Below are 9,105 nucleotides of genomic sequence, written 5' to 3' on the forward strand. Positions count from 1 at the left end.
CAGTGTTGTTTTCACGGGCCTGTTGAATAAATTTCCGGCGCTGCTGTCCATATATCTTCTACTTGATCCTTGATACATCATTTTGGCATTTACATTATAATATTTTTCAACGTACATTAATGGTTTACTAGTCATAGATTTTAGAGTATTTGTCAATTGTGGTGAACGTACAAGCAATAATTGTAATTTGTGGTGACATCTAAATTTAAACGTCTCTTTTAAAACAATAAGTAAGTACGATAGTAAATAATAATATTCAAATCGCATTAAACTACAATGAGACATCATCTGAATATGACTATATATGCAAATGTTACGAAACTGTACCTATCTTTACGAATTATTAAAAAATGGGCATAAAGTTCACGGAGACGAAGGCTATAGATACAATACCATATTTTATGTTTTAGATGATAAAGTACATCATTTGATAATGAATTCAGTTATTGATATCTAAAAACCGATTTTCCATATTAATAAACATTTCATGATAAAAAAACAATCAAATGTGTGATATAAATTCATTCTTTAGTATCCATAAATGAATTATTGATATCATATAACGAATAAATAGTAAAAAGGCGCCCTATATATTGTTCTTTGTGGACTGTATTAAGTAACACATTTGCATCACGGTTATAATGTTAATTGCTAGTCTTTTTCCTGCACCATCATTTCTTTCATCTTATGAAAAAATGTTTTAAAAATGGCAACTTATAATTAACTTATATAAAGCACTGGTATAAATAAATAGTACACACACTAATTTAATGTCACAACTGGCCTCAATCTGTCACATACAGCACTAAAACTACTATATTTCAAGTCTCTTAACCAAGTTTGAGAAGATGACAAACAGCATCAAGGAACTCGATAGGGGTTTTCTGTCCTTGAGTCAACATTTCCTTAAGACGTCTCAGGCGATTTTCAGTCTCTCTGTAAACTCGCTTCCTGCTGGGTGGGGCGGCACCAAAGTCTAACTGTTTTTGTCCTGTCTGCACACTCAATCTTCTTTATCACTTCTACAAATCGGTAGATATTCGGGTGGCGGTGGGGTAAGGTTCTGTAAAGGCCATGGTGAAATCCCTCAAGATTGTTGTTGGTGCGAGGGCCGGCTCTCTGGTGGTGATTCAAGAGAGGTATTGGAAACCGAGCATCATCGTCAATTGATGACCATATAGTTGATGACCATATAGTCATTGAAGTCTTCAGTTCTCGGAACTGGTGGAGTTGCCTGCTTAGCATCCAACCAGGTGTCCTGGACATCACGCAAGGGCAGGAGGGCAAGTCCAGCAGCTCTTCTGATCCAGGATATTCCTTGTACTGTACTGCTAATCCAAGATCCTGTGTCTTCCGCAAGATCGCCTAACAATAATGAAAAAAACAACCTTTGACGTCGGCATTCGGGAACTCTGTGTTGACGGCACGAATGGCAGCCTTCTCAAAATCCGTCTGGACAGTGGCAGGAGCGAGGGGACGGTTGAATCTCTGTTGGACTTCTGTTTTGAGTCGGCTGAACAGTCTGGTGTAAGTTGTGGTCTGTCTGTCAGCCAGGAGGGCGAAGACAAGTGGGCACATACAGGAACGACTTCTTGCATGTATGATGTATACCTGGTTCCACAGATCTGGGCAAGATGTAAATGTTCCGTCCATGTATACAGTGTCTGCAGACTGCAAAGCTTGGAGTTGGTCATGGGTAGAAAATACAACAATCTTGTTAGCATCGCAATCAGTGAAAAGCAGGAATGGGCGGCTGTCTGTTGTTTCAGTCCAGTTTCCTTCAAGTTGGACTTCAGCTCTTGTCTGTGGGAGTGCTGGGTTTTTCTTCCGCCTGTGTCGGTACAAGGCACTGCTCATGCATGGGAACGATGGCTGGTCTTCTGTAGCTACCTCACCGTTGTACAGGGTACGCATCGACATAGTTCCTTCTCTGGCCCTCTTCCTCATGGTACTGATGAATCTTACTCTACTGCTGAGACATTTCTGATGAAGTCACCTACAGTGGTGCATCTGCCCTTACAAGTGGAGTCTACACACTTCCAGTGAATGCATGTCTGTCTGACAACATTCTTGTTATAACGATAGCCATCTAGGAATACCTGCACAGTACCCTTCTGTGACATGACATACTCCACTTTCCTGATACCAGCCATAGTGATAAAATGTCATCTAAATGATTTATAGGTTTTACGTCCGCTTCGCATTTATTGCATTTCGCGGACGGGGTAGGTGGGGAAGTAAAGATAAATAGATTAAATATGAAAAACACCATACCCAAAAAACTGTAACTACCCGGGGAGTAACCTAAATGATCCTAATGACTGTACTTCGAGAGTATTATTATTTTGGTGTTATTCTTGGGAGGAGACGTTAAGGGCCTTTACTATATTTTACAGGGGGACAGTGAGGTAAGGGTATAGCATATTGGGTAATTGAAGATATGCAGTTGGGCTGCATTATTTTAGGATAATGCTTTTGCAGAAGTAGATGCTGCACCATTGCAAGAAAACAAAACAAAACACAAAGACTTGAGTTGGATGTAAGGCCACAGGTTTATATACAGAAAAGTACAAGGACTGGAGAACACTCCGGGCTGGGAAACGCTAAACACGGATGACTGTCAACCCGAAGGTGCCCGGACAGAACAGCAATCGCGGCTCCGAGGGTAATCCATACAGAGCCAAATGATGGGACCCCCCAGGGAAAAGCGCATAGGGGGTCTGCTGTAGGCTCTACAACCACCATTATACAATAGAGCCTAGAGGGTACGCCTCAAAGACCCCAAAAACACCAAAATCACAACTCCCAGCCCAAAAGTGTTCCGCTACGCGTACAAACCAATTGTCGTGCGATGTAATGTGTAGAATGTGCCAGTCCAGGATCATCCCACCTGTTGTGCATATACAAACCTGTGACTTGTTCGACACGTTTGTGCCAGGACAGCTCTTGCCTCGCATATATTAACTTGTCAACAACTACAATATAAAGGAAAACAAGCAGCAGAACATGTTCCTGATACATGAAGCATACAAATACATGAAATAAGATTAACTATCAACTGAGGAATTGTTATACAGATATATATGTTTGAAATGAGAAATAATGGGTGGGATGGGAGGGAAAAAGCGTGTTACTGGTGTGGTTGTGTGAATGAAAAGAGGATGTAGCAACTAAATTCAGCTGAAACATGGATTACTTCCCTTTGTTTAGTGCATGTGAAGAGCAAAGACTGAATAATACACTAATAATGTGCCTTGCACTATTAAACCAGGAAGAGTAGCTTCCCTTTGACCCTGGACCACAAAAACAGGGGGAGAAGGCCCCTTGAATTGGAATAATGTAAGATTACCAAAATAATGCATTTTATTAGTTAGTAATAAACTTAATTATTTAAATATGGGAAATAGTTAAATAAAGAAAAAAACAAGGGTAAATGTTACAGCTGTATAAGCCAGTTGTCCAGGGGTCGTGGGTGGGGGTGGGTGGGTGGGTGGGGGGGGGGGGGGGGGGGGGCTGTGACGTGGTTTGGTGGCGTGCGGTGTGGGCTTGTTGTTGGCGCCGGCTGGCTTAACGACACTATTGAGTTAGTGTATGGTTAACCATGCCCCTGAGGATAGCCAGAAGGTCCGGTTTATGAGCACCCTGAGGAAGAGAGCGAGAGAAGAGTCAACCCCGATGCACACCCTCTACAACGACGAACTCTCCAACTTGAACAACGACGAGACAGGAATGATGACACCCTTCCCCACCATGAGAAGCGCGTTGTACCGGCACAGACAGAAGACGATTCCTGTTTTGCCACAGACAAGATCGGAGGTGGATCTCAAGGATTCCTGGACGCAGACATCAGATGGACGACCCTTCCTCCTGTTTGCTGACGGTGATGGAATCAAGTGTACATCATCCATGCAAGACTCGGAGCCACGACCTATCCCCTCATCTTCGCCTTACTCCCCGACCGTCAGACAGACACCTACTCAAGACTCTTTAGGCTACTCAAGGATGAAGTTCAACAGAGACTAAACAGACCACTTGTCCCGTCATGCATCCAGACAAACTTTGAGATGGCTGCTATTCGTGCTGTCCAAGTCGTGTTTCCTACTGCCGATGTGAAGGGATGTTTCTTCCATTACTGCCGGGCGATATGGAGGAAGGTCCAGGATCTGGGACTAGCTGTCGCGTATCGAGAAGATCCTGAAGTCTGCAAGTGGATAAGAAGAGCAGCTGGCCTACCACTATTCCCCAAGAACAAGATCCAGGACTTGTGGGTTGACGCAATGGACAACACACCAGATGTACCAAGAGCTGTCGCCTTCAACGACTACATCGTCACTACCTGGGTCGACCACGGAGCACGATTCCCCCTACCACTGTGGAACCATCACGGTACAACAGGTCCCAGGACGAACAACAACCTGGAAGGCTTTCATAACCGACTCAACCGAGGTCTCCCTCACCGACATCCCAACATCTACCGATTTGTGGAGGTAGTCAGGAAGGTGGAACAGGCAGAACGAGCTAAGATTTTACAGCTCGACTTTGGAGCAGCTCCAAGAGGCAGGAAGAGAATGTACAGAGAGATGGAGAACCGTCTCTGCCGCCTGAAGGACGAGTTGAATAGAGAGGTGAAATCCCCAATGCAGTTTCTAGATGCGGTTGGCCATTTCCTCAGGCTGGGATAAAGAGTGAATTATGAACATTTTGTTATAATGTATTATGAATTTTGAAAAATGAACATTTTATTATAATGTATTACTTGCCCGTGAAGAGATCACCCGTTTAATAAACATTCAGCTGTATTACACATTGTGTAATACCAAAACGCGTGCTTGTGTACTCTCGGAACACGGTTCACGAACAAATATTAAAAAGCTCTCAACATCACTTGGCTTATTCAAAGACATTGCGTGTGGAGTTGATAAATCACTGAGAGGAGCTTATGGAGACTCGATGACCCCAGCAACCTTGTTGCTAGGGTGACGTCACGTGGCATTGTTTCGCCGATTGGTCTTGCAACAAAATTCCACAAATTACGTCATCGGGTATTGTGACGTTATTGTAAAGTTTGAGGTACAAGGCCCGTTCCACAAGGCGATCGTATTGTAGCGCAACGACAGTCGTTAGTCTAAGTTAAAGTATGTGAGTTGCGATAGTCTTAGCCCTACGATAATTTTGTGAATTCTAAAGGTGGACCGTTGCATGGTATTAAATTCATACCTTTCAACTTTTGAGGTGTTTGAAGTATTATTCTGTTAAACTCAATTGGACTATGCCGTGGATCGTGTAGGTGTCAGCTAGCCTATTCATACTCAACAGTATAATTCTAAAAACGTTGTAAATGGCAAGTAATAAATAAAATACTAAGCTGGCTCCCGTGTAAAACCAATTTTATGAAACTCACGAATAGTTGTGGTATCTGACTCGCTTTCGCTCGTCAGATACCGGAACTATTCACTCGTTTCATAAAATTGGTATTACACGGGAGCTCGTTTAGTATTCTATATGTATTATGAAATTTGAAAAATGAACATTTTATTATAATGTATTATGAATTTTGAATAATATCGTAATCGTAATTAAATATTTATCTCAATCTATTCGTGTTTCTTGGGTTGTTCCATTGTATGAAATAGGTAACAGACTAGGGATTAGCAGTGCCATGGACCATGAACTTTGTTGTCTTAAGCTGTAGGGGAAATGGGATGTAGGGGTTTTGGGAGGTTACCACTGGGGTTATAGGCACGGACGTCGGAGAGGGCGACTCGTGTTGGAAATTTCGATCCCGATCCGAAAGTTGGGGTGTTTGTTTACTAGGGCATAGTTATGTTGTATAGATTTGTTTGGGAGGTTCTAAATTCGGTCTACAAGGTCGGCTTTGATGATGAATTGCGTTATTGCATTGAAGATGTAGATAGGGTTGGAAGGGTTGAAAAGTAGTGTGAGGTTACCACTGGGGTTATAGGCACGGACGTCGGAGAGGGCGACTCGTGTTGGAAATTTCGATCCCGATCCGAAAGTTGGGGTGTTTGTTTACTAGGGCATAGTTATGTTGTATAGATTTGTTTGGGAGCTTCTAAATTCGGTCTACAAGGTCGGCTTTGATGATGAATTGCGTTATTGCATTGAAGATGTAGATAGGGCTGGAAGGGTTGAAAAGTAGTGTGAGGTTTGGTTTATAGTTAGGAGGGATAGCGTGATAAAGTTTTTTTATCCCAGGATTGTGATCGGATTTTGGACCAATTATGAATGATAAGAGGGAGATGATGGGCCTGCATATTCTGAATTCTAAAATATAATCTAAAGCATTCAACGTGCTGTGACACTTTCACAGAACACCAGCCCATGTCCCCCCTCATAGCAGTAACTGGGGCATTTTTTCTTACGCCTAGAAACAAACGACAAGTCTTATTTTGAATTATTTCTACTTCCTTATACTTATTCAAACCCCAAATGCCAGCACCATAAAATAGAACAGGTTCTACAAGAGCTTTATAAAGCTTGTTAAATACTTCGTAAGACATGCCACCCGCGTGTTTAAACTTTGAATACAACGCAGAAAGAGCTCTGCTAGCCGATTTACACAGTACCTGGACTGTTTTGTGCATATCTAAATGCTCATCAAAAGTTAAACCAAGATATTTGTAAGAGCTTTCATAATCAATAATAGATTTGCCGCATACAAATACTCGCTCAGATCTAGCCACAGATTTGTTTCTGAAATGCATGATTTTGGTTTTGTCTGAATTAATATCCAAACGTCATTTTTGACACCATATATTTAAAACATTTAACATTTTCTGTAACGAGTCTTCGTCTTCAGCTAACAAGGCTATATCATCAGCATACAACAAAACTGATAACACAGAACTTTCAATAGGTATGCTACAGTTTAACTTATTCATGTCTAACACCAAATCATTAATATAAACGGAAAATAACGTTGGCGATAACTTGCATCCTTGTTTAACGCCCAAGGTAACATTAAAAGATTCAGTGATAAAACCATTGAGCTTAACTGCACACTTTACGTCCATATATAAGGCTTGTACAGCTTGTAGCATTTTACCATGAATACCAACAGACATAAGCTTGTACCAAAGGCAATTGCGATTAACCCTATCAAACGCCTTCTTAATATCAACAAAACAGACATACGTAGATCGTTTAGAGGCTTTACGGTTATTAACAATATTATAAAGTGCATATAAGTGATCAGTGCAGTTTCTCTTAGGTCTAAAACCATTTTGCTCTTCCACAAGAATATTATTTGACTCCAACCACTTCTGTATCCTACAGTTCAGTATACACGTGTAGACTTTACAGGGTATTGATATGAGAGTAATGCCCCTGTAAGACAAAGGATCTGACGGGGTACTTTTGTCCTTAGGAATAGGAGTTATTAGTCCTGCTCCCCACTGAGACGGCGACACTGAATGTTCAAAACAATACTTAATGATATGGTGAAGTAAGTTAATACAATGAGGATTTCGTAGTACTTCTACCGGTATACCGTCTACCCCAGGCGCTTTTCCTGTCTTCATCTGCATAACAGCAAGGTCAACTTCCTGGACTGAGACAGAGCGGTTCAAATCCGACAGATCATAATCTGCACACTCCACGGTACCGCTACGCACACGTTCGCACACAGTATCATAATGAGCACGTTCAAACGCTGTATTCTCACTACCGTTATAAAGCGTGCTGTAGGAGGTTTTCCAGTGATCCAATACAGTGTCAGTCTCACAGGTCACGGACCCGTCGTGCATCAACACCTCCATAGGGATAACGGAACTAGACTTTCTGTCGTTGGCTATACCAAGTCGACCTATCTTTTTCCAGAAGTCTCTGCCGCTGTTAATGTTCTGTAAACTGATTAGTTCTTCTTGTTTCTGTAGCTGGTATGATCTTCTCGCCTTGCGGTTTGCTTTGTCAAACAGTTTTCTTGCAGATTGAAAAACGCCTTTAAGAACACGTTTACGATGAACACAACCTTTAAAAGACAACCAGCGCTTTTCCTTTACACCAACCCCATCCCATAATAATTGTAATTCATCAGTCCAATATGGCTTTCGCCTACAATAATACCTGTTGTTGGTGTTTTTCTCAGTAAATGTCTTTATCTTATTTAGCTTTAAGTCCATTTCTTTTTTAATTAAAGTAGTAAACTTCTCATATGCAGAGTGAGCGTCTTGACCTTGTGTTAGGGCATCGTCTATCTTCTGAAGTGTATCTTGTAATTTGCGTGCAGTATGTTCATCATTCAGGAAACTGTCCGGTATATTAGCTACATTGTACCTTGGTATATCCCAGCAACCCGATAACAGCTTCATATCGTCAGACTTAGAATCTGGTTGAATTGCAAGTAAGTCTAGCGTTACATCCAGTACAGAATGATCAGGAATACAGTCACATCCCATCTGAGTAGTAAAATTCTGTACGTCTGACATAAGATGCACGTTAAAATCTGACACATCATTCAGCTGCTCATGAGGCACAATAATGTAATCCACTACGGCCCGACCCCTATGCGACACAGAAGTGAAGTTGTCGTTTCCAAGTCTACCGTTAACAACACACATATCACAGTCTATAAGAAAGTCTAGTAGTAGGTACCCAGCTGCATTAACGCTCTCGTCTATCACATTCCTTTCCCCCACACTGTCAACACCTTCGATATAGTCGGAGTTACTACCAATGCGTGCATTAAAGTCGCCAGCGATGACAACTTTTCCAAGATTTTGATATTCATAAACATGTTGAAGTAAAATATCAAAAAATTCTTCTGCATCATGTGACCTAGTAGAAGCGGCTGGAGGTAGATACGCTACACACAAAATAAGTGTTCTGTAGATGTTGAGGAGGGTTTGTTTGTCAGACCCCCAATTGTTACCTTTAATTAGCTCTCATTAATTGGGATAATTGGCGGTGCTGCTGGTCTTGGCAAAGTGGATAGCTATATGATTGGCTTTATCTTTACTGGATGGGCAGTTTTTGAAGTTGGGTTGGACTGATTTTCGAAATGTCCCTTTTAGTCATTTAAGTTTGTTCCAGATTTTTCTTGAATTATTTTCGCCAATGTTTGGGGTATTGCAGAAGAGCTGCCAG

At 41.6% G+C, this 9,105-nt stretch overlaps 1 protein-coding gene across 1 annotated transcript; it reads left to right on the forward strand.

Moving 5' to 3' along the window:
• The first annotated feature begins 4,064 nt into the window (after positions 1-4,064).
• Positions 4,065-4,682, forward strand: LOC125378375. Its single transcript, XM_048393825.1, has one exon. The coding sequence runs from the start codon at positions 4,065-4,067 to the stop codon at positions 4,680-4,682; it is 618 nt and encodes a 205-aa protein (XP_048249782.1).
• Positions 4,683-9,105: the final 4,423 nt, after the last annotated feature.

The sequence above is a fragment of the Haliotis rufescens genome, unplaced genomic scaffold (genome assembly GCF_023055435.1).
Source record: "Haliotis rufescens isolate VD_foot unplaced genomic scaffold, xgHalRufe1.0.p SCAF_12, whole genome shotgun sequence".
In the NCBI taxonomy this organism is placed as follows: Eukaryota; Metazoa; Mollusca; class Gastropoda; order Lepetellida; family Haliotidae; genus Haliotis; species Haliotis rufescens.

Bases quoted from the DNA above. Each gene is read 5' to 3' on its own strand.
- LOC125378375 (XM_048393825.1), top strand. From the start codon at position 4,065: ATGGCTGCTATTCGTGCTGTCCAAGTCGTGTTTCCTACTGCCGATGTG.